Raw genomic sequence first — 25,503 nt, 5'->3', positions numbered from 1 at the left:
AACTCAAAATGTCCAAACAGAACTCAGGCTATCTCACCGCCTCTATTGCCTTATTTGGATTGGTGCAGCTTCAGCCACAAAGATCTGTCTCTTGCCTCAAAGGACATTCAATGGCAACTCCCTACACATGGCAGCCTCTCAATACTCTCTCTCACATAAGCATTAGTGGCAGTGACAAAGTGGCTGGCAGCAGAATGAACACACTACACATGTCATGCAATCTTCATATCCTATGGGAGGCAGGTACGGCTGCTCTCCTTTCTCAGACAAGGGGAACAAAGCTCAGTGATGCCCAATGAGCTGCTGAGGGCTACACCTTACAGGTGCCCAGGCCAGGAGTGGGGCCCGGCTGCAGCTCACCCCAAACTCCGAGCTCCTGCAGCTATGCTCTCCTGCCTGCTTCCCTTCCCACCCCAGGACCAGGGCCAGACTTAGGCCTGTCCAAGCTGCAAGGCATTCCTAACTCGTCCCTGCTTCTGGAATTTCCTTCTGTGGTCAGTCTTACGTGGAGTTGACTGAGAGTACTCATTGTCACTAGTCCCTCGTAGCAATCTTCAGAGTCCCTCATTCTACACAAAACATGGAATGGTGTTCTCTTGACTGTATGCTGGCAATGTCATAGGGCCCACTTATGCCACCACTGCTTCATAAAATCTTTCCCCAAACCTTAGTGTATGTCCTTCTATCCTGTCCTTCTCCCATCTCTACATCTGTATGCATGCATAAGCTGTTTCTATAGTCTCGGCTTTTGCTGGGACCAGTCCAGTGCATTCTGAAGGAGGTTCAATGGAATCCCTGGTTTCTATTCACTGGATGCCAGCATCACCCTCCCACATCATAATAAATGTCCTTAGGGCAAAACCAGCCCTGAGACATCCTGTCACTGTCCCCTCCAGTTGTGCACAACTGTCACAGCCTGGTGTGTGTGAGGACAGGTTTCTCTGAGTAGGCTTCCAGTACTGAACGTGGCTATCAGCAGAACTCACCGTTCCGAGTCAACTTTGGGGTGGTTCGGGAATTCACCAGGTTCTCCATTTCCAGGTGAATATCTTTCATTTCTCCAGTGTTATACAAATGGCGTACCTGGCAGGAAATTGGAAAGATGGAAGATAAACGTTAAAAGGCCAGAAGGACTGAAGCGAAAGGCTGAGCAAGCAAGCGGGGTGGAGGTGAACAGAGATGAAGAGAAAGGCTTTTAACTTCTGTGTGGGATGAGGTGGTGACCCGGCCATGCGGGCCCTCCGCTGGGCACCGCAGGCAACCAACAGCTGCTTTGGTGGCCTCCCGAGGGACTCAATCAGAAACGCATATGGAGCACCTAGCCTTTCCTTTAAGTAGGGGAAGGATCAAATTAATATTCATTTATCAAGGAGGCTGATGTGCAAACACTTTCACACTCTCAGGACCATTCCTGTAAAATTAATGACCCCAAGATGTCATTCTCAATGCATTCTCAATGAGGCGTTAGCAGTTCTGAGAATTCACTAGTACAAAAACAGAGTCATCATCATCATCGTAGCTTAGTTTGAGAGAGGGTTTTTCTTTTTTATCTTTCAAAGTTTTTCCAAGTACCCTTAGCACTATGTTCATTTTTCAGGTTAAAAAAAAAAAAAAAAAGAAGTTCTGAAAAACAGAAACACGGGGTCCTGGGTTATAGTGTTGCTGCAGCAACATTAGAGGAAAGCCACGCCTCCTGCGTCCCCAGTGTGTGCTATTTGCTACAGTATGCAGCTTGAAACAGGAGCTCAGCCCTACGCCTGCTGGTTTGGAAATGGCTAAATCACCACTGACAGTGTGTCTCTGTTTGGTATTTGCATTCAACACAGCTGGTTCTGATCCGTCAGGAGAATGGGCCCGTACGTGGGAACACCAGGAAGTTCTTACCTGGCTTGGCCGAAGGAAGTTGACGTTAATATTGGGGTACCTAGTCAGAGGATCGATGCTGTATTTGCTGAAGTTTTTGCTCACATTCTCAGGAGTGGTCTGAGGCAGCAGTCTGTAGATGCTCTCCCTGCAACAACACACAGTGCTCTACCCATACAGGGCACCGACCAGCACGAGCTACGTCATCTTCTCCTCTCTGCTAACGTATCTGTTTTTTCGACCGCATACCAGGTCCTCTGAAGTCTCTGTCAGATGCCCATCCTTGAGCAGTCTCCTCACTTCGGTTCCTTCTTCCCGCACCCAGCACCTTGGCAATTCCACAAGCACTGGACTGGCTAAACACCAAGCAGAACAGCAGGCAATGACAAATGCCTAACTCGGGAAGACAACTACTGTAGTCTTTTGCTTTTACTTATTCAGGAATTCCAACATTTAATTTTGAAAAATATTACAGATGGAGAAAGGTTGGCATGGTTCTGCACCGGGTTAAGCCACTGACTGGAACCACTACATCCAGATGTGAGCACCAGTCTGGGCCCTAGGTGCTGGGATGGGCAAGCCCTGGGAAGATCTCAGTGGGAGACAGGGTTGTAGCACAGCAGTCAAGCTGCTGCCTGTGACACTGGCCTTCTACATGGGTGCTGTTTCATGTCTTGTCAGCTCCGGCTCCATCCGGCTCCATGCTCATTTGGCTTGGAAAGCCAGCAGAGGATAGCTCAAGTGTTTGGGCCCCTGCCCCACCCACGTCAGAGATCTACAGGAAGTGCCTGTCTGCTGGCTTAGGCCTGGTCAATCCTGGCAAGCACAGCCATCCGGGGAGAGAATGAGTAAGTGGAATCTTCCTTTCCCTCTATCTCTTCCCTTCTTTCTATAATTCTGACTTCCAAAATAAATAAAGAACTCCTTTGTTAAAAAAAAATAAATAAACTAACAACAACAAAACAGATGGCTCAAATGCTTGAGTACCTGCTACCTGATGGTTACCATGGTAACTGGAGGAGGCCAGAGTTTGCGTCCAACCAAACCTGGAATTCTGGTGGGCCCCTCAGGCTGTGTAATCACTGTTGCACCAAAGAGGGGCACAAACCCAAAACCCCCTCACCAAATAAGGGCCGAGGAGACCCCCATTTTGGCTTCCATGTCAAGGGCTGTTTAAAAAGGCCCCTGCACGTTTCTTCCACGCTCTTCTTCCTTTGTAGCAACCTTCTTTCACATCTGTCTGCTTCACGGTGAAGGGAAGCCCATGACCGTGGTTCCCCAAAATAAAGGCCATCTAAACTTTTTACACATATATTGGCTGAGTTATTCTTTCTCTGGTGGTTGGTGAATTTAACACTACCCATTCAGGGAGACCTGGATGGAGTTCCTGGCTCCTGGCTTCAGCCTGGTACCCTGGCTGGAGCCGGTATTGAAGGAATAATGAATCAAAGATCTCTTTCTCCACCTCTCTGCTTTTCTTTTTTTGAAAAGGATAATCAAATTAAATATTAATAAGGAACCTGTCATGAAATTTATCCAGAATGTTTTAGGTAGCACATCAGTAAATCCTAGGATTTTAATTTGATTTTGAAAAACCTACTTCAAGGGCCCAGTGTGGCAGCCTACTGGCTCAGGTCCTTGCACTGCAGGTGTCAGGATCCCATGTGGGTACTAGTTCCTGTCCTGGCTGCCACACTTCTTTTCCAGCTCCCTGTTTGAGGCCTGGAAAAGCAGTAGAGCCTTGGGATCCTGTACCCACTTGGGAGACCTGGAAGAAGCTCCTGACTTTGGATCGGCTCATCTCTGGCCGCAGCGGACACGTGGAGAGTGAATCAGCAGATGGAGGATCTTTCTCTTGGTCCCTCCTTCTTCGCAGGTCTGACTTCCCAATAAAAATAAATGAGTCTTTAAAATAAAAACAGAAAACCTACTTCAAAACATCTGATGCCCAGGGGTTTGAGAAAGACAAGAAATCTGGTGTTTTCCATTGAATGAAGTCACTTTCAAAACTGAAATTCTGCTTCAAAATTCTCTTTCATTTTGGTCTTTCTGGTTTAAGGACAAGAGGATCTAATTCATTGTTCTGAAATACTTGCTCCTATTGCTATCATTAAGGAAGCAGATACCTTTGTTTGATACATACAATGAGACCCAGGCGCCACTTCCAACCTAATTTGAGAACGGATAAGAGCAGGCAGATTAGATAATCCCCATAGTTTCTAGAAGTTTACAAGATCTTATCTTTCCTTTCCTCTCTTAAATATGTTTGTAATGAAGAAAGGACAAGGGGGGGAGGGTTCTGTGGCACAGCAAATAAAGCTGCTGCTTGCCGTGCTGGCATCCCATATGGGCACTGGTTTGAGACCCAGGTGCTCTAGTGTCAATCTAGCTCCCTGCTAATGTGCCGGTAACAAGAGCAGTTGATAGTCCAAGTCCTTGGCCCTTATACACGCACGTGGGAGACATGGAGGAAACTCCTGGGTCCTGCCTGCTGGCCAGCCCAGCAATAGCTGCTATGATCATTTAGGAAGCGAACAAGCAGATGGAAGATCTTGCTCTCTCTTTTCTCTCTCTCTGCGGCTGTAACACTACCTTCAAATAAATACATCTCTTGAAAAAAAAAAGAAAAGAAAAGATGAAAATGAGAAGAGGAGGGACTTTTGCCCTCGGTCACTTCCTGTTACCTTTCTGCCAGGACCTCCAAGGGGCTTGTCCCTAGAGACCAACTTCGTACCATCCAGGCAGAGTCCATAGCAGCCAGAAAGCCTCGGGCTATTCCTGTTCCCATGGGCCAAAAGGGCTGCGAAGAAGACAGAAAACAAAGAAAAATGAATTACCTTTTAAGAGAGAAAGAAACCAACCTAAGGAACAAAGAAACAGTTTTCTGTTCACAGTACTGCTTTGGGGAAGTCAGAAAAGCCACAGGGCTCCCATTGCACTTGGCAAATCGGGGTTCCTGGTGGCCTGTCACCTGACCTGCATGCAGGGGGCTGCTCCGGTGGGTCCCTCCATGACAGGGACCCCTCTGATTCAAGTCCTCTCCTACCAGGCCAACGATCCACCACCCGCTGCTGCCACCCTACCCACTCACCTCCAGGAGGCTGTCCCCAACCAGGGCCACCAGCAGCTGGTGGCCGTTGTGCTCCCGTACCAAGGCAGCATTCTCGGAGGCATACATGCAAGTGAAGTCAAACATGGCCACGTCGGGCTGCCCATAGTGATTGATGGCAAAATCCAGGGATGGCAGCTGCTGCTGGGTGGAGAAGTCTGCTGCCTCTCTGGCGTAGTTCAGCAGAGCCTCTTGGTCCACGTTCTCCCGGGAGAGCAACAGCTCCGTGTCAGCGTAGTCCTGTCTCCAGAGAAGGGAGAGGCTCAAGATGGAACCACCTGGGTGGGACTATGCTGCACGTGTCAGACAGAACCTCGTCTCAGCTTTTCCCTTCCCAAAGGTGGTTTCACCCAAGCCTCATCTTTGACACAAATTACCAAGGGAAGTGGAGGCAGGGACTGTTTCTAAGGCACCACAGGCTTTTCTCCCAAACATATGCTCCTGGGCTTTCCATGCACTTGGAGCAAGGCACACTGCTCTGATGCCACTGGATCTTCCCCAAGGAGTTTTAACAGATAGGAATACAGTCATTTAATGATGGCATCTTATAAGCTGAAAAAGCTTATGTTACCTTCCACAGTATCTTCTGGTTAGCTTATGGCACCTGAGGCTACGGGAAACATTCAGTTATGTACAACCTGTCGCCCACAGGGGAAGAGCTCAAAGCTTTGGGGCCAAAAGATGTGGAGGCGGGAGCAATGGCGGTCCAGGAGGCGGAGGAAAAACTTGCACCAGCAGTATTGACAACAACACAGGAGGCTTTCCGAAGCATTATGGAATGCCCATCTCTGACTCCCCAAGCAATGGCGGTGCTTTCCACATCCTGAGTTTGCTTACCAAGTTCACAGAAAATGCATATCGTGAAAAAACTATGCATGGATTTCTAAACTGTTTTGCATGAAAATAAATGTAGGGGCCCGGTGGCGTGGCCTGGCGGCTAAAGTCCTCGCCTTGAACGCGCCAGGATCCCATATGGGTGCCAGTTCTAATCCCGGCAGCCCCACTTCCCATCCAAGTCCCTGCTTGTGGCTTGGGAAAGCAGTCGAGGACGGCCCAAAGCCTTGGGACCCTGCACCCGTGTGGGAGACCCAGAAGAAGCTCCTGGATCCTGGCTTCGGATTGGCTCAGCACTGGCTGTTACGTTCACTTGGGTAGTGAATCATCAGAGGGAAGATCTTCCTCTCTGTCTCTCCTCCTCTCTGTATTTCTGACTTTATAATAAAAATAAATTAATTAAAAAAAAAAAAGAAAAGAAATGTAATTGTTAACTCCATTTTCCCAAGAAGGTTTTGAAGAACCCTCCCAGAGGAATGAAAACAACCTGTTTTCTGTCTTAAAGTTTCCTCTCACACCGGGCCAAGTTCTTTCTTCTCCTCAAGGAGGATCTGTGGTTTCCGAGTGCCCCTGATGGCACTCCGAGCTACCACTACAAGATGTTCAACAGCGAGCACAAACACTCAGGCAGGTCGGGGAAAATACTGTTTGTTCAGCAAGGAGTAAGTAGCTGCAATGGGTTTAGCAGTTAGACACACACGCAGAGGATACACCCCTTGCCTTCCAGAGAAATAAATACAAAGGAAAAGCAAACCAGGTCTTGCTATCCTGGGGCTCCTCCCATTTCATTTCAACTGACAAGCACGGTTCTGCCTAAAAGGCTGGGTCAACTTTCCAAGGCCGTTTCTTACTTATGGGAAAATAACAGCCCCGGGCAATCAACGAACTCGTTTTCTGAAGCATGCCAGCAAACGCGCCTTGCTTCTGTGTTGGGCAGAAGGGTCGCCTCTCTGTGCGCACACAGGACCTCTATGTGTGATAAAGAAGCGCGGTTCCTGGGTACAGGGCGGCTCTGTGCTGCACGCACGTGCTCAGCAGCTCGCTCATCACCCTGCCCTCAGATAAGGCAGCACTGTGATTCAGATTCGCAATGCCCTGACTCAGGCCCGGTCTGCGGAGACAAGGACTCCCTGACATGCAGACACGAGTCTGGTGGGAACTGTCGCGGTCTAAATCAGGCCATCTGGTGCCTCTCCATCATTCTTGTCCCAGGGGGACAGTAATTCTTATATTCAAACCAATGCAACCTAATAAGAAGTTCTCCTTAACAAACTCTGCCCCGGGATTCTGACATCGGATTCCTATTTCAAGACACACATCGTCCAATTAGCTAGAAAAAAAGGCTGAGTCGGACCTGATGCACGTGCATAGGAAGTCTTTGTTGTTTGCTTATTAAAAAATAAATAAACGGCCTAAATGTATGTTGACTAAGTCCACGCTGGACCTCTACTAATCTTTGCCATGTTAAAAGCAGTACTGTCAGACTCCCGTAAAAACCAGTTACTTCTTACATAACACCTTTCCTCTATCCCCGATCCTTCCACCTGTTCTATCTACCACCTCCATGCCAAAAGATGATTTAGTAACCGACCAATCACCCGTCCTATACAGAATCCACTAAAATCAAAAACTAAACGACCTGCTAGCACATTGAGTATTTACGTGAGGGACGAGAACTAAGACTTGCTTTGGTGCGATGCAATGGCTGTGGAATTATGCAAACAACACTGGCCGTGTGCACACAGCTGTGAAAGCCAGATGACAGGCACGTGAATTGATTGCTTTATTTTGGTTTATACTCACAATTTTCCATAAAATAATTTTTTTTTCCTTGAGACTTACTTATTTATTTATTTTATTGGAAAGGCAGGCTTACAGAGAGAAGAATCTTCCATTCACTGGTTCACTCCCAAAATGGCCACGACTCTCAGAGCCGAGCCGACTGGAAGCCACGAGCTCCTTGGGTCTCCCAAGTGGGTGCAGAAGCCCAAGGACTTCTGCCTGTTTTTGCTGCCGTTCCAGGTGAAGAGCAGGGAGCTGGACCAAAGTGGAGCAGTTGGGACATGAACCGGCACCCATTTGGGATGCTGGTACCACAAGGTGGTGGATTAGTCTGTTGAGCCACTATGCTGGCCTCAATACAAGATTTTTTTAAAATTAAACTGAAGACATCAGGGATTCTGTTCCCAGGTAATGGCTCCAATGCTCATTTTCATTCTATTCTATTAAAAATTCATTGAAAATAAAAACTTTTCTTGGTGATTATGATAAACAGTTAGTAAGAAAGAGGTTTGAAAGAAATCCATTGCTCACATGCAAGATGACGCCTTTGTCCAATAAGCTCTGCTTCTTGGCTGTCATTACAAAATAATGCGTGTCATCCTTGTAGTAGACGATGTTCTCCAAGTCAATACCTGCGACCACCAAGCGCCCCCCACGATCCCGCCACTACGTGGAGGTACGGGCTGAGCGTGGCCGGGCAGAGGGCGGCCAGGGAGACTCGTGCCGGGCCTGCTCAATGGACAGCAGGGCATGCATCTACCAGGACAATGTGACTCGTAGTTCATCGAGGGCGAGCCAGCGCCGTCAGGCACCCGGGCCGCTCTTACCGGGCACACAGCCCTGTCAAGGCCCATCCATCTCAGGAACAGACTTACTCCAAGCAGACTCCACCTACTGTGCAATTTTGCTTAAGACTTGATATCACTCGAAGGTTTGGGTCGCCCCCCCCAAGTACTCCGACCCCTTCATCATTGTCCCCTAGAATTGGTCCAAAACACCTTCCAATCTTATCCTAAATCAACAATGACTGATCCCTGGCATCCCGTGGTGGGCATAGCAAATTACAAAACCCAAAGACATGCGGAGGGCAATTTGAACTACAGCAGTTTGTCAGAGATGAAACCCCCGCCCGCCCCAGAGACCCCCCCCAGGATGTCGGCTTCCGACATCAGAGTGCCAGTCTAGGTAGCAGCATTACTCACCATTCTAGCTTCCTGCCAAAGCACACGCTGGGGGGCAGTGGATGATGGTTCAAGTCCTTGGATCCCTGCCACCCAGAAGGAACAGCTAGACTGAGTTCTCACCTTCTGGATCTGTCCTGGCTTAACCCTGGTGTTACAGGCATTTGGGGTACGAACAACACAGGAAAGATGTTTGCCTCTTTCCTCTGCCTTTCAGACAAGCAAAATTATATAATGCCAAAATTTTAAAAATTAAAGATACATAAAAATGACTGAAACAAAACAAAAATGACCAAAAAAAAAAAGGAAAAGTATGTTAATATAGGAAAAGAAAAATTCAAGGAGACAAGGAGTGATGGCATTTATTTTGTCACAGAAAAACATCTATTAATATACTAAAAACCTATCATGGAACAATCTCATTCTGACATAGCACATGGCTTGCTTTCAGTCTAAACTGGTGCTCAGAAAGACTCATACTTAATATCCAACATTGGGTTCTCCACAGAACCAGGAACCACGTATCCGCAGCTTGTATAGAGTCCCCTGACTTAGCACTCCAGCAGGGTTAGAGGACAGAGAAGCACTGGTGGAAGGCAGAATCAGCACTTTAAATCAGTACACAAGGACAGGACCCAGAGCTACCTGATACTGTGACACGGAGAGAATGCCAGGCAGGCCCAGTGACACGGGAAGCATTGGTTATGGACACAGACTGGGAGGTGGGGAAAAAAGAGCAGAGAGGAGACTGCACAGCAACGTCACTGGACTTCTCTGGATGCGAACTATTTCTCAGTGATGGGAGTGTTTGGGCTTTGTGTCCTTAATTGATTTGTTTTAAAATATTAAATATTTGGGGCTTTGTGTCCTTAACCGATGTGTTTAAAAATATTAAATATTGCCTTCTACAAGTCTTTCCCAGCTTCTATTCACCATTTAGAACCCAGAGAGAAAATCAGCGGTGCTTATCGAGATTTCTTCTGCTTGGCAGTGTCTATACCAACCTGTAGCTTCCCTCAGTTCCTGGAAAAACTTCTGGTTGAATATGAAAGCCACACCACTGATCTCTTCCACTTTGGCTTCTGCTGTCGTATTTCGGTTAATAAAATTTGCAGTAATGGCAATGGCCAGTTTGCCACGAAATTCTTTCCGACGAAATCCTGGGAGAAAAGAAATTTCTGGAGGTGGTTGTGGTTTGCTCGAGGGAGATGTGTCGAGCCCCCGGGGACGGTGTGGAAGCAGAATAAATGCAAACAATTTAGCCGAGCTCTTCTCTATCTGAAAATGAGATGTTTCTCTATCAAACTGTATCACCAAAATCGACTGGCCTTTGCAAAAACAAGGTATGTATGTTGTTGAGGGGGCGGGGAATGGAATCCTTACTAAGATGGAGATTAAAATCCTGCAGGAATCCTAAAAATAAGGCTCATCTCCTGTCATCTCCTGTACCATGTGAGCCACGGACCAGGTGTCAAGGTGGGACCAGCCATTGATTCGAATATGGAGTACACATGCAGATCCTTGGGAGTGTGGACTGATGACAATACAACTCATGCCAGGGGCAGGGAAGACACGCTTACACTTGTCGATGAACCAGGCGAGCTACCCTAGACCAGTACCTTCCAAGGTGTTTCTGCGGCCATCCCCGCCGATGATCACTTCAAATTCATACTCTGATACAGGATGGGTTTTGGGGTGCACCAGTGCCCTCCAACCTATCCCTGTGGATCAAAGGCAAGGTCTTTGTCACATTGACACATCCATACCCAGACATACCGAGTACATAAAAGTTCGAGCCCCAAACACCATGCGTAAAAACGTGGGGTTCAAACGACAGAAAGCAAGAGGCCTTGAAGAGGGCTCACAAAGCAACGGCTCTACCACAGAACTTCCCATAGTACAGCGACGCAAGTGCAATCACTACATCAAATGTTTCCCCATGAAGCCAAAGGTCGGTGGAAGCCCAGGCTATGCCAATGGAAAAGGCCTTGAACTAATTCTGAAAAGGACTTAGAGATTCATAGTCTTCTCCCTTGAGCTCATTGTTTCCCACCAACCGGCACCCTTTGGACATCTCCTTCATCTGTCTAATCCAACTTACGTTCGTTTTCTTGATCCTCGGGCGGTTGTACGAGTCCTTGGAATTCCACATTGACATGTATTTCAATTCCTAGGATCAACGCTACTTTCAAGAGTATCAGCTGGAGCTGACGGATGCCTGGATGAATACAAAGATTATGTAAATGGCACATAAAGGGAAAGTACACTGGGAAGACAGCAGCCAGCATCAGCTCTTGCTCATGGTCCATCCATCCACTTGTGCACAGTTTATTCAGATTTCCAAATCCTTTTGCAGTAGGAGGTATTTTCCAAGCCAGGCTCTATGACCTTTTTCTTCCTTTCCTAACAGCTCTTCTAGAGAGAAGGCAATTGTACTTTTTAGGTTAGGTGTTCTAAGCAAACAAAATCTCCGAGACAACATGGGATTGTGGGCTTCCCATTCTCTCCTTCCCATTCCTAGCAGCATCTACCATCTGGATAGGATGCGACAGTCACCACAAGAGGTGGACGATGAGCAGGTGTGGTTTGATGCAGGGTTGCTACACTGCTTCAGAGATGTCTACAGTGTCTCTGCTTCATCCTCTGACCTCCTTGGTCTCCACACGCCCATTTGAGATGAGGAAAGGAGCATCACAGTTCAGCTGCACCCTCTCAGCACTTGGTCCACAGTTACAGACTAAGGTTCAAAGTTACTGAACATCTTGATCATTGTCACAGTGCTCTTCGGTCACTGAGTGCTGCTCGGTGACAGACAACACTGCCACAACAGGTACTCAGAGACAAAAATCTAGTCCCTGATCTAAGACCCTCTCAGTCTGGGTAAATCCTGCTACATCGAAGGCAGAATTAAAAAAAAAATCCACTGAATTTATGATCCTTGGTCTTTCAAGACCACACATAACCTCTGGCCTGTAACTGACTACTAATAGCACATGTAGATCCTCCTCTGGGTCATCTTGGTTATTTTTTCCCAGCTTACCACAACTACCACCCTTCTGAGTCACACTCCCAAGATGCAGTCAAGCCCGTGCTAGCCCTCGTTTTTATTTTTGTAGACAACTGAGAGTTTGAAGATGCTTTGCCAATGGGAGCCCAACAGGCAGGCAGAGTGCCTTGTCCTCCAGCAGAATGTGAGGGCTGTCAGCCAGAGGCTGACCAACAGACACAGGTGCTCCAGTGAAAGGTTCAGGGGTTGATCGTATTTACAGGACACATCTGGAGGAGACCAGCACAAAGCTTCCTTGATAAAGGCTTCCTTGGAATCATTAATGATAATCAATAAAAAACAAAATGCACATCCTGCTTGAAAAGCTTTTTGGATAGATAAGTCACTTAGAGCCACAAAAACAGTATCACTGATTACATTAACTTGAATTCATCCTGTGGGATCTCAGAAAAGCACAGGTCCAGGATGAATTTAGAGATTTCAACAGTTATTCCAAGAGTTATTCAGCTGTAGACTTAATGAGAGTTGCCCAATCAAGCTACACTCTGCTTCTTTAAGTGTGGCTCACCCGGCCCTACATCCCCAAAGTACGTGTTCTTTATTGGGACATGCATATCAGTTCACATTACAGAAAGCCTGGTGCATGGCTTTTTCTTTTACTGGACCATAAACAGCACCAAAGAGTTGAGGCCCAAATTGGTCATGTTCCCCAAAGCACGGCTTCAGTATCTGCCCCCTACACTGATAGTACGCAGAAGAGACCAAGAGTTAACTTAGAAATCCGTGGGTCAAATTCTTCATTTGTAGATAACAGTCCCAGATTCCAGACCTACAGCATAGCAGCCATTCTGATTCTAAGCACAGTGTGTTGACTGTAAGGCAGATTCTATAAGCTCCAGCTGGGCTGTCAATTATGAATTCCATAGACAATCCGCTTGTCCTACGACTCAGCAAACGTGTGGGTTAAGGGTGGAATCCTACTAGAGAGTTGGTTATACTTACTGATGTGGTCAATGGCTCCAGCACAGAACTTGCCATAGAACTTCTTGGCGCCCAGACCTCGTAGATCATGTATGGTGAATGGCCAAAGGTGCAAGACATTGTTGCGAGAAAAGGCATCCCGTTTCTCAATAACGACCACCTTGGCTCCCAATAAGGATAAATCTATGGCTGTCCGGAGACCACAGGGGCCAGCTCCAATGATGAGACACTGAAAAACAACTTCTTGATTAGGGCAATGGCAGCATTTTCTGAGAATCGTTTCTAGAGATGTTTCATGATCTCACAACCACTATTCCCTAAAACCCCAAATGGGCTACTTTCCCTCTACCCTGAAACCTTCAAAGCTATGGGGCCACAGCAGCTCACCCACAATGGCTTGAATGAAGATTTAGTGATGGTGTGGAGAAGGACCTGAAAGGTCAGTGGTGGGCATAAAAGTCGCTCTGGACAGCCCGTAACACCTAAAGCTCTATGACATATTTAAGTGGGTCACCTTTTCAATGAACGACATCAAAATCAAATCTAAACCTCCATCAGTAAAGGAGAGTATGGGGAAGACTTCTAAGAAGACTTAGATACTAACTGCATACAACCTCAGACCCCTAAAAAGGGTCTAGTTTTTTTTAGGGGTGCGGAATGGGGATAGGAGAGACTGTCTAAAGTCAAAGATTTATGTGATATAAATAATTCAAAAATCACCAATCCCAGACTGAACGTCCAGGGAAACAATTAGGTATGACACTTAACTGGATTGTATGTATAGGAATAAATACACAAGGTTCTGGCTCTGCAAGCCTTGTGTTCTCAAAAGAAGTCTGATTTTCACTCATGCAAAAGTCATGCCTCCATATTTCCTGAGTTGCGTTGATAAATATCCACACCTCAATGTCCAGGTATCCTTACAGAGCAAATGAAGGAGCTTGAAAAGATAGAACAAGTTACATCTGAAAATCTCTGTGTCTGCTAACTTTTTCCAGACTTCTCAGAAAAAGTGTCCTCATTAAGGAGTAAAGCAGGAAATGTACCTTTCCATCTCCTTAAACCTATTCCAGCAAAGGTGAGTGCGCATGCCAGGGCTTTGTCTGAATCCACCTGCTTCATGGAAAACTTATTCCTGTATGTTCTGAAAATAGTCATAGAACTATTTTGTTCAAAAGGCCCTTGCTTACCAATACAGACATTCGCAATATAGACGTGAAGTGGTCTCAAGCTTGCGGCAAATCTTCAAGTTGACAAATATAATAACTGACCAGTTAATGAGAACGAAACAATTTGTTATGCTGACATGCCAGGAATGACGCCATGTTCATAGGATGCTAACAGGGCCTGGCTACTCCCCTGCTAAGTGACACCAGTATCCTAACAACATGAGACTCAACTTGGAGTACAATAAATTAAAACATTGTTAACTACTTTATTTCAGGGTCATTTTTTAAATAGTTGAAGCTTTAAATGTTAGTATATAAAAATACGAAGTATGCTTAGACTACAACCTGGTTCATGGAAGTTAAATGAACATAGATAATGGATTCACAAAGTTTTGACAGGGTATAAGCTTAATTTCCTATGTTAGGTGGTGGCTAGACTCTGCCTGACTCTCCCCCAGTAATCTCTACTTAATTCACTCTTTCTGGTTAAAGTCTCCCATCAGTGATGCCAGGGCCAGTGAGCTGCCAAACACTTACCTTGGTGTTAGTACACGCTTTTCCCTTCTTGTAGTCTTTGTGACTGCCCCGCTTGTCCAGCTTTGCCCAGAGGGCTTTGGCTTTCCAATAGTTCAGCTTGGACTTGAGCCTGTGATAGAAGGAGCGGTAGTCCTTGGGCTTCAGTTCCAGGTGGTCACAGAGCTCTTGGAAGGCCCTGAGAGTTCCCTTGCACGTGGTGGCCTGGACAAACCGGTCAAAGAGGACATGAGCTTGGTTCATGGTCTCATGCTTCCTCTCCTCCATGCTTCCCCACTCTCAGCACCCCCCCACAGAGGGGGCGGGTGACGGTACAAGTCCTCCTGACTGTGTCACGTTAATCTAACAAAAAGAAGGAAAAAGAGATGATCAGCATTTCTGGACCTACACATGCATTCTCAGGAGACAGACTTTCTCGAAGTAGAGTTTCCAGGGCTGCCATTCGTTGCTTCAACAAATGCTCACCGCAGGACTCCAGGCCTGGCCTAGGCTAGGGAAGGAAGGGTGAGCAAGGCAGTCCTTATTTTCAAAGATCTTATAGTGGGTAAAGTCATAAGCCAAAGACTACAATGTACTCAACCCAGTGCCACTGGAGAAAGGGGGAAAAGGGATTTGGGGAATACACAGGAATAGCACCTAAATAGCAAGAGGGCAGGATTCTCAATTGAATCTTCCAGGACAAGTGACAGCGAGGCAGAGAAGTGGTAGAAATGGAAAAGAAGCAAAAACACACAGCCCAATGACTGAGTCATATAGACCAAGGTAAAAAGAGTAATGTTCAGGCTTCCACCGCAGGCCACTTAGTAAATGGTGATGGGGCAAAAAGATGAGGACTAGGGGTCCTCTTCTGTGAGGGTGGGACAGTGAGTTCCCCTTCCTGCCTACTACATATGAGCTCCCTAGGTGGACGTGTTTACCGAGTCCTCTGGTATGACTGTGAAGCTCATGGGGAGGACTAGGGACACAGACTCAGAGTCGACAGTTAATGCTGAAGCTATAAAAGTAGATAACACAAGGAGAGCTGTGGGGACAGAAAAGCCATGGGCTTAAGCTCCAAAGCTGTAAGAGGCTGGCAGAGGAAAATGAGCCTTCTGAAAAGATGGTGAGGAACGGCACAGGGTAGGCCTGAGAACCAAAGGGCAGTCCAAGAAAACAGAGGGCCCAGAAGTGTGAAAGTCAGCAGGTATCTAAGGGACTCAAACAGCCATGCGTGTGACACACATGTTAGAGCAGGAGGGTTGATTAGACATTTCACCCACAGTCGTATTTCACAGACCTGAGATGATGCCTTCACTTCCCACTTATCACAGACATCCATGTACCTGCCCTCCTGGATCCCTGTTGTCTAGAGGCCTAAAGACGGCAGGTGCCAAGCTGGGTGCTCCATTACCCATGCACTCCCTGGGGTCTGTTTCACTGTTTTTGGTGACACATTTTATTCATTATTGTTTTATTCATTCAGAGCCAGTATTGGGGGGTTGGAGGCCAAGGATCAAAGACTAAAACTAAGCCGCAGGAGCGAGACAGGGCAGTGCCACACGCACAACCCTGGCTCTGAGCCCACACATGCCAGACCCTGCATAAATCCCTTTGCCGTGTGAGGCTTTGACCTGCTTGTGTGGGATGAGGCAGTTAGACTGATGATGTCTCTTTTCCCAGTCTGCAGTTCTTGGGGTGCAGTGTGTCACTGATCCTCTGACTAGGTACTCCTCACCGCCCATGTACCACTAGTGTGAAAAGCATGACTTGGCTGGAACTTTAAGATTTACTCTGAAAGGTGACAGGGAGTGTGTATGGAAGGTGGGGAGAGATGGAAGCAGTGAGTTATTGTGGGCTGTGTTCAAGAAGGCTACAGGAGCAAGAAGCTGACCAGTTATCTGGGACGCCATGCTGCAGGGACCACGATCAGAATGAGCTGGAAGAGGCTCAGGGTGCTGTCACAAAGCCCTTACTATATGTCTCTGCCTCCTTCCAAACATCATGGAGATACGGCAAGGTTATACCAGGTCAATGGTTGATTGTCTTAGGATTCACTATGGGAACTACTGAATGAATACAAGGAGCCACCATTTACCATTATGTTTTCCATGGCAACAGATACAGCACTCTTTCCGTGCCATGGAGGGCAAGTTGAAGACAGCAATTCTACTTGGAATGCAGACTTGGGTTTCTATCTCAGAAATGTCACTTGTTTAACAAACTATCCTGGCTTTGATTATTAAAAAATACACTAATACTAATAATCATGGTTTGTTTCAATATACATGTGGCCCAGAGTCCAGAAATAAAAACTGGAATGGACCCACTGCAATGGCTCAATGGCTAAATTCTCATCTTGCAAACACTGGGATCCCATATGGGCACCGATTTATGTCCCAGCTACTACATTTCCCATCCAGTTGGCCTGGGAAGGCAGTAGAGGATGGCCTAAAGCCTTGGGACCGTGCCCCCACTTGGGAGACCAGGAGGAAATTCTTAGCTCCTAGATTCAGATTAACTCGACTACAGCCATGTTGGCCATTTGGGAAGAGAATCCGTAGACTGAAGATCTTTCTGTCTCTCCTTCTCTCCATAAATCTGCTTTTCCAATAAAAATAGAAATAAATAAATCTTCAAAAAAAGAAATCCAGCCTTTTTCTTATGAGCCAAAGCTGATCTCAGAAACCAGATAGCCAGAAGATAGTTTGAAAGCGTAGAAAAAAACAAAATGCAATTATCCAAAGGCAGAAGAAAGCAGACAGGAACCAACCAATGAACAGAAACTAAGAGCCAGATACTGAGTTTGCCTCTCACCTTCTTTGGAGGGCTTTCTGCAACTTTGCTTGGAACCTGACAGGCAGGTGGCCTGAGGAACCTACCTGTATCCATGGCCGAAATGCCACAAGAGTCACAATGCTTGTCAATCTTTAAGCTTATCTGTTCTGATCTTTGCTTACATCACTGTGATGTAAACACACTTTTTACCTCTTGTTCGGATTCAGGGTACTTTGGATCACAACATTCCTGCCAAAATCAACACCCTAAAATCCCCAAATACCTCTTTGTAAACATCTTATGCTTTGTAAATGCCCATCTTACACTAACTTCTCCCCACAAAATTTTGTCTTGGGCATGTATATCCTTAAAATTCTGTCCTTTGGGCCTGGGGCGGTAGCTTACTGGCTAAAGTTCTTGTCTTGCACATGCCAGGATCCCATATGGGTGCCAGTTCCTGTCCTGGCAACTCCACTTCCCATTCAGCTCCCTGCTTGTGGCCTGGGAAACTAGTTGAGGATGGCTCAAGGCCTTGGGACCCTGCACCCGTGTGGAAGACCCAGAAGAAGTTCCTGGCTTCTGGCTTCAGATTGGTTCGGCTCCAGCCATTGCGGTCATTTAGGGAGAATGGAGGATCTTCCTCTCTGTCTCTCTTCCTGTCTATAGATCTGGCTTGCCAATTAAAAAAAGATAAATAAATCTTAAAAAAAAAAAAGAAAGAAAGAAAGAAAAAGAATTCTGTCCTTCTGTTGGTTTGGCCTTCTGTGTGAAATAAACATTTGTGCCCTCATTAATAGCTGCCCTGATCTCTTGCTGATTTAAAATGCTTCCCAACCAAGAGGCGCTACCCACAGTTCCTGGAGAGTGGCAGAGAGCCTAGAAGTACTAGGTGCCTGGGCTTCAGGGCACCGATGACAACAGATGAACAGAAGCCAGCTAGTTCTTGGAACAATGGGACAGGCACCCAAGGTAAGGCTACACAAGATGAACTCCCCTGGGTGGCCTCACTTTTCCTCCTTTGCAAGACAACTCGAGACTGTGACTGTTATCCTGTGGCTGTGCTGGGACTGTCTCAGTTTGCAAGGGGACTTGGCCAACACGTTGACTCACTCCCTACAACCAGGAAGAACGGCAGTCAAAGGGCCATTCCTGTCTCCGCCCCCATTTCCCTTGTTCCTGAAGGTCAAAGCCAGACCACGCTCCCTCTGGCTGCGCTAGGACCACCCGCTCCGCACTGCTCATTACAGGTATCCTGGGAAAATCAACACTCAGAATCACAGGAACCTACAGACCAGGAAGCCTAGCCAAAATGTGCCAGAAAGCCCAGCAATGGAAAAGCCACGGTGCAGAAGGAAGGGAAAAGGGAAGTGAGGGGCTTGGGCAGGGAAAAGGAAGAGCAGGTGATACAAGGTTTCCAGGGCACCCGTGGGTCGACAGTTCCCTGAATGTTTTGTCTCGCGGCAGCTGACCAGTGAGTGACTCAGGGGCTTTGTGCAGTCCTCAGCTGCAGAGCAACATGCCTGGGAGCCAGCCTATGAAGTGCACGCAGGAACAGAGTTCATGCTTCTATTTACGACAGCAGTAAAAGGTTGTCACTGAGTCATGGCTGGCCAAGAGCACACTTAATCTCCGGCTCTTTAAGGATAGGTGAGTCTTTGTTCAGGAGTGGGATGAATTATCTTTAAAAGCAGAAAGAGGAAAGAGAAAATAGTTTTTAAAAATGAGGACCACACTTGATTACAGGATCAAGAACAAGTGTGATTAATTCTCTCCCCGGCACTCACATGAACACAACAGGTGGACTCTATAAATGTATTATTCTGCCAGACCACCTGGAGCATGACCCATCTAACCAGGTCCTGGGAGCAGGTGCAAGGAGTGCCTGCGTGGGAACTGCGGTTAGGAGCACACTTAGTTAAAATATGCACTCCAGGTTATTCAGAGTCCCTTGCGTTTCACCTCAAAATTGAGGTCTCAAATCACCAAAATGCCCTGGAGTCTTGGTTTGTCTTTCTGTAACATGGTGACCAGGCTGTTAGCGTACAGGGGAATCCAGATCTGCACCTCGGGATGCAGCAGGCAGGGTCACCCACACACAGCTCCTCGTGGACTCTAACGCTGTCTGTCGCAGCTCTCAAGTAAGCTCCTCTGGTCCCAAGGCCCAAGGTACCCAGAAAGCAAGCTCGAAAACAACTAGAAAAACAATCTCCCTCTTGCAAATTTTTTAAATTCAAATTTTACAAAGATTGTGATTTTTTAAAAAAATACACATGCCATAAAATTTCTAATTGCTGTAAAAAAAGACAGCTTCATTTGAAAGGCAGAGAGTTAAGGGGGTGAGGCTGGCAGTGAGGGAGGGAGGCCAAGAGGGCCAGGCTGAAGCCAGGCTACGAAAGCCCATTCATCTCTCTGTGTGCGTCGCAGGGACCCAAATACACATGATGGCTAGCACTGGGCCGGGGTTCAAGTTCACGCTACTACATCTCCCACGGTGGTGACAGGCACTCAATCCCTTGAGCTACCACTGTTGCCTCCCAGGGCTTGCACCAGCACAGCCAGAGCCAGGAGCCATACCCAAGCACTCTGACAGGACGTGGGTATCTCAATCTTCAGAACAGACCACTTCCCACTTAACCATTTTTTAAAGAGATGTATTTTATTATTATTATTATTATTATTATTATTATTATTATTATTATTATTTAAAAGGAAGATTTACAGAGAGAAAGATCTTCCAGCTGCTGTTTCACTCCCCAAAATGGCCACATGTGTGGGAGCAGCACAGATCCGAAGCCAGCAACCAGGAGCTTCCCCCAGGTCTCCCATGTGGGGGCAGGGTCCCAAGGCATTGGGCCATCCTCCACTGCTTTCTTATGTCATAGGCAGGGAGCTGGATGGGAAGAGAAGCAGCTGGGACACGAACCAGCACCCGTATGAGATGCAGGTACTTAGAGGTGGAGGATTAGCCAGTTCAGCCAACGTGTTGGCCCCCATACCTAATAGCATTTTCTTTCTTTCTTTTTTAAGATTTATTTATTTTTATTGGAAAGGTAGGTCAGATTTACAGCAAGAAGCAGAGACAGAAAGATTTGCTGCTTCACGCCCCAAGTGGCCACAACAACCTCTGAAGCCAGGAGTCAGGAGCCTCTTCCGGGTCTCCCACGCAGGTGCAGGCTCCCAAGGCTTTGGGCTGTCCTCGACTGCTTTCCCAGGACACAAGCAGGGAGCTGGATGGGAAGTGGGGCAGCTGGGACATGAGCCAGTGCCCATGTGGGATGCCTGTGCTTGCAATGTGAAGATATAACCATTGAGTCATTGCGCCAGAACCCCTAATAACATTTCCCATTAGAATCCTGTGTGGCAGGAAACTGCACTTCAAAAAGGGGAAATGCAGCATAAAGCGGAACAGGCACAAGGCACAGAGCATCACAGTCATACTCTGAATCTATACCTTTCTCCTATAATGAATACACTTGAAAAACAAAACCTTATTGAAATGTGTGCCCCGTACCCTGCTGCCCGAGAGTTGCAGCCTGCAGGAATCCAGATGGACCCTGTCTGTGAGAAGGACAGCTGCCCATCCATCAGTGGATATGCAATTTCAAGTAAATTTAGCAAAGATATCACAAAGCACGATTCGTTTTCCTCTCATGAGTTATCGCTGTATCTGTTCCTTTGAAATGTAACCCTTCGTAAGTGGAAGAAAAGGCATCCTGAGTTCATGGGCATTTTTGGTATCGGCTGCTGAAAAGTGGAGCAACTAAAATAGCATGTACGGTACTTATCTGCTGGCATTCTTTTGCACACTTTAGCACCCTGACCATCCAGCAACACCTTCGACGGGTCCATTACAAGGCCATCTTCATCTACTGCCACTCCATCCACTGCAGAAACGCATGGCGCGACAGGAGGGAATGCTCAACCTATCTCCTCCCTGGAGTACAGAGCCGAGTTTCAAAGAGGTCCAAAGATGACACCTGCCTCCTCACTCATCAGAGCATTGCTGGAATTCCTCGGGCGTGAGGAAGGAGAGTCTGAGTGGGAAAACACAACCAGACAATCCCAAGCCAATGCTGGGCTCTCATTTTGTCCGTGTTGTGCCCTGTTCCAGGAATACAACAGGTGCTTACTCAACGAGATGCTGCTGCACAAAGAGCTAAGGAAGTTGACTGGCACGTTGCACAGGACTCAGAGAAGGCCCCGAGGCCCCAGGATTCCAAAGGAATAAAAGTACTTTACAGATGATGGCTGAGCTCGCAGAACAAGGTGCAAGGTCCCATAAAGGCACCTTGTAACATCTTAACTACCTCTCTCCTGGGGACAGAACCTACAGTTAAGGCTTGTCAGAGCACCCTGGAACAGAACTGGAGTATTCTCAGCTGCGTAGTCTGCGGACTCTCGCTGCCGTGGAAATTGCAGAATAAACTGGCAGAGCCAGGCAGCACCTGACCACATGACCTAACCAGCCTGGTTCTCTTGACCACACAGGCAACTTCCTACTTCATGAAGTAGTTCTGCAGTATCTGAGCAGTCTGAAGCATTAATTTCTCAAGGACTCAATTTCTATGTGGAAAAGCAAACATCATTCTGCTCATAATTTTTCATTCGGTGCATCACATCTGCTTGCAATGTACAGACTCTTGTCCGTTTTTTTTTTTCAAGCGTCTCTCTTTTTGACATAGTTTTCAGCCTCTTCATCTTCTTCTACATACTGCTACCATCACTGAGTGCATATGCCCTTCTCATCTGCTCCCCTACTTACGACAAAGGACTGTGACCCACCTGCCTACTCTCCCCTTCTCTTAGCCAAGCACACTAACCCTTGAACCTGTCCCTTTTTCTTCATCAGTGTCTTCAACCCAAATGAGCTATCCTTACCAATTCAGGGCCTTACATCTTTAGCAGGGAGCTGGATCTGAATTGGAGTGGCCAGGGCTTGAACTGAAGCTCATTTGGGATGCTGCCATCTCAAACAGCAACTTAACCGGCTGTGATATAAAGCCGGTTCCAGGACTTTAAATTCTGTCCTGTGTCCATCCCTTCTAACTTACTCTGCTCGACTTCACAGCGAGACTCCCTCAAAGAATCTCTATACTTGTCGATCACGGCTTCCTCTTCTCCCACCATCTTTTGAAGCTACAATTAGATCCCATCTCACGGCTCCACAGAAACATCTCATCAATGCCATGAATGATTTTCACAGACAGACGCAATGCTCAGCTCTTATCCTAGTTTTCCTCAATCTCCCCACAGCACTGATCTCAGCCGGGCACCCTCTTCTTGCCTGCCTCGCTGTATCTTCTGCTGATCTTGCATACACGCTCAACTTTTGTGTGTCAAATGGCCCTGACTTTGCTCACTCTCTGGGTCTCTTAGTCTACATACCTGCCTATCACGCCGGGCCCTCGTCCTCTGTCAACAGTGACCTGAGTGCAGATTTGGCGTGCGGTTATCACTCGTATATTCATACGATTTTTGAAAACTTTATAGGACAAAATTCCCAACTCAGCACAAAAGCAAACTTTTTTTTTTTTTTTAAAAAAATGACACTTACTGAAATATTCTGTTTTCTATTTGATTTCATTTTTTTTAAATCATGCATCTCTACTCCTGAGTCAAGAAGATTTCCAATGAAACTGTTAAACATGCCTTGACAATGACAGATCTCCTACTATTGCTGTACAATGCCGTGATGTACTTTAAGAGCCGAATGTTGGACTTGTGACTGGTACTGAAGGACCATACTGTTGTAATAACATGGTGGGAAACAGTGGTGGGGAGATGATGGGGAGAGAGAGAAGGGAAGTGGAGGGGGAATCCCTAAACCTACAAAATTGTATCTATGAAAAATTAAAATTAAAAAAAAAAACCCACTAGTCCCCACACTACTCATTTCACAGCCCAGGAATGAGACATGAATCCAAGGTTTTAAGGACCTCCTATGCAGGACAGCCAGCAATGCCCAAATGTGCATTTCCTTTCCTGAACTTGCTAACCACTTGCTGTGTGATATCTGAGAAGCCATCTCAGATTTAACAAATATAAAACACAACCACGATCCCTCTCTTGCTTCCCAACCTGCCTCTCCCTTAGTGTTCTGCATCTTGGCAAACCACCATCTAAACAGGTGTTCAATCCAAAAACTACAGAATCATCCTTGGGGCTGATCCGTTTGTATCTGTGCCCCACAGTGGTCCTGTCCACTGCTCTCTGCCACAGCACTAATGTCAGGTTGGCCTTCCTCCAACTCATCAATACTTCCATCAGGCTGTCCACCCAGACACCACTCTTCTTAATCCTCCTGTCTGATGCTGTTTTTCATACGAACATGTGGCTGGCTTGTTGCTTGTTCACTTTCTTCACGTCTTTGTTCGGGCAGCACTTTATTGGAGAAATCTTTCCTGAAAACTTAAGTGAAATGGCACCTGCCCCTTCCACTCTCTATTCCCCCTACCCTGCTGTGTAACCAGCTGACTTACACTTTCTGTAAGGAGTTTGTGGAAACTGGAGCAGGTGTTGGGGCCATATGGGAGGTCTGATTCCCAGCTCTGCTCCCTATTCCAGCTTCCTGCTAACGCAAGGAGGCGGCAATGATGGCTTGGGTCCCTGCCGCCCAATGGGAGACTTGGAACGAGTCCTTACTCCCACCTGTGGTCCCAATCTAGTTCTGCTCTTCGAGGCACTCAGGGAGTAAACTGGAGGGTGGGAGCTTCTTCCGTACGGTCTCTCTGCCTCTAACTAACTAAATAAACAAACAAAAATAAATAAATCATGGAAACAGATGAAAAGGAAGTTTATTTTGGCACAAATAAATTTGAAATCCACGAAGAGCTTTTTTGTAATACCCATCTTCCCAATGATTTTTACAAGACCCCTGCCTGGTACATGGTTTATTTTTGCTTACTGCTAAATCATTCTTAGTAGAATATAAGCCCCCAACTAAAAAACAAAACAGCTTAACTGGAATATGCCCCAAGCTACTAATGCACGTGGTCCAGCACAAGCCCAGTGTCTTTTCACTTCCAAGGTGTCTTCTCTTCACACAGCGTCTTCCCTGTGCTGGACTAAGCTGCTTGGTTTCCAAGCCCCAGTAAGACTTTGACACTGCAGTCACTTGATTTCCTCTGGTTTGATTTCCCATGATTTCCCAACTCAGAATAAAAGCATATATTTCTAACTGGTCTGCAGCACCCAATAACCGTCTCATTTGCTGCTGGATCGCAGGACATCTTCACACATTTAAATATGTTCAGGGACCAAAAAAGCATGAAATTAAAACTGAGTAAAAACTTTTCTTTAATATTTGGTAATTCTCTTTAAGTAACAATTACAGACCTTCCGAAACAGAAATTTAATGTTTTCTGTCTTTGTAAATGTCTTTGATGCCTGGCTCCAGACAGCTGGATTCTCACATTTGCGCCTGCTTTCCGCTGTTGCAACATCACGTATCAGGCTAACTCCAGAAGATTCCTCCGTATACCAAGAGTAAACAAGAGTGGAAAAAGCAAACATGTCAGTATTACTATGAAATTAACCGACTCCCATCAAGGTAGTGAGGAACTGCCCGTGAGGCCTGTAGCTCTCCACACCTCTCTCTCTCTCTCTCTCTCTCTCTCTCTCTCTCTCTCTCTCTCTCTCGCCTCCTGCCCTGCAGGTCTCCCTCCAGACCTTGCGGCCTACTGGCCACTCTCACGCATAGCACACTGTCAGCCTCTGCTGTTCTGCTTGTCTAAGAATAGTCTTTTCCCAGATCCATTTGCTTTTTTTTTTTTTTTTGACAATCTTTACATAGTCAATTAGGGTAAAAAGGTTCAAGGGCTATAGGGAAGTGGGTAAGATTATTATTTCCATATTGTTTCCTTCATGTTTAAAGGGGGGTATTAAGGGAGAAGGCCCACCCAATTTCCCACCCTCCCCAGGTCCCGGATGTAGGGTATGCTCCGTTTGCTTTTTGAAGAAGTAACACTGAACATCTATTCTTGCTGAGTACTTTCTAGGTTCCTGAAATGATACAGAGGTGAAAAACGAACAAAACAAACAGAGACAACAGCTTGCCTCCCAGGGTGGCAGCATCTAATGGCCCCGACAGGTCTACCCATACACCAGCTTCTCAGCGTGGACTTCCCACAGCCTGATATTCTATCACTGTTACTATTGAATGTTCTTCTCCCTTCCAGAACGTAGCCTCCATGGTGCAGAGTTCTGCTGTTTGGCTCACTTCTGTTATTCCCTGCACCTAAAACTAAAAGTCCCTGGCCCACAGCAGGTGCATGGACATGCAGATGAATT

The 25,503-nt window shown here is 46.7% G+C and overlaps 1 protein-coding gene across 1 annotated transcript in view; it reads right to left on the bottom strand.

Annotated features, from left to right (window-relative positions):
- MICAL3 (microtubule associated monooxygenase, calponin and LIM domain containing 3) overlaps positions 1 to 25,503 on the bottom strand; it is a 169,077-nt gene that overhangs the window by 88,713 nt on the left and 54,861 nt on the right. The window contains exons 3-12 of the mRNA XM_040974555.1: positions 14,464 to 14,802; positions 12,779 to 12,986; positions 10,871 to 10,987; positions 10,389 to 10,490; positions 9,774 to 9,929; positions 8,120 to 8,220; positions 4,955 to 5,212; positions 4,548 to 4,663; positions 1,885 to 2,011; positions 987 to 1,083 (exon numbers count right to left, since the gene is read on the bottom strand). Of these exons, the coding sequence (XP_040830489.1) occupies positions 987 to 1,083; positions 1,885 to 2,011; positions 4,548 to 4,663; positions 4,955 to 5,212; positions 8,120 to 8,220; positions 9,774 to 9,929; positions 10,389 to 10,490; positions 10,871 to 10,987; positions 12,779 to 12,986; positions 14,464 to 14,727 (1,546 nt within the window). The 5' untranslated portion in view covers positions 14,728 to 14,802. The remainder of the gene's footprint in view (positions 1 to 986; positions 1,084 to 1,884; positions 2,012 to 4,547; positions 4,664 to 4,954; positions 5,213 to 8,119; positions 8,221 to 9,773; positions 9,930 to 10,388; positions 10,491 to 10,870; positions 10,988 to 12,778; positions 12,987 to 14,463; positions 14,803 to 25,503) is intronic.

Source organism: Ochotona curzoniae, unplaced genomic scaffold (assembly GCF_017591425.1).
Source record: "Ochotona curzoniae isolate NIBS_2020 unplaced genomic scaffold, NIBS_Ocur_1.0 contig_2457, whole genome shotgun sequence".
Classification (NCBI taxonomy): Eukaryota; Metazoa; Chordata; class Mammalia; order Lagomorpha; family Ochotonidae; genus Ochotona; species Ochotona curzoniae.
This window is presented reverse-complemented; position numbering and strand designations above follow the sequence as displayed.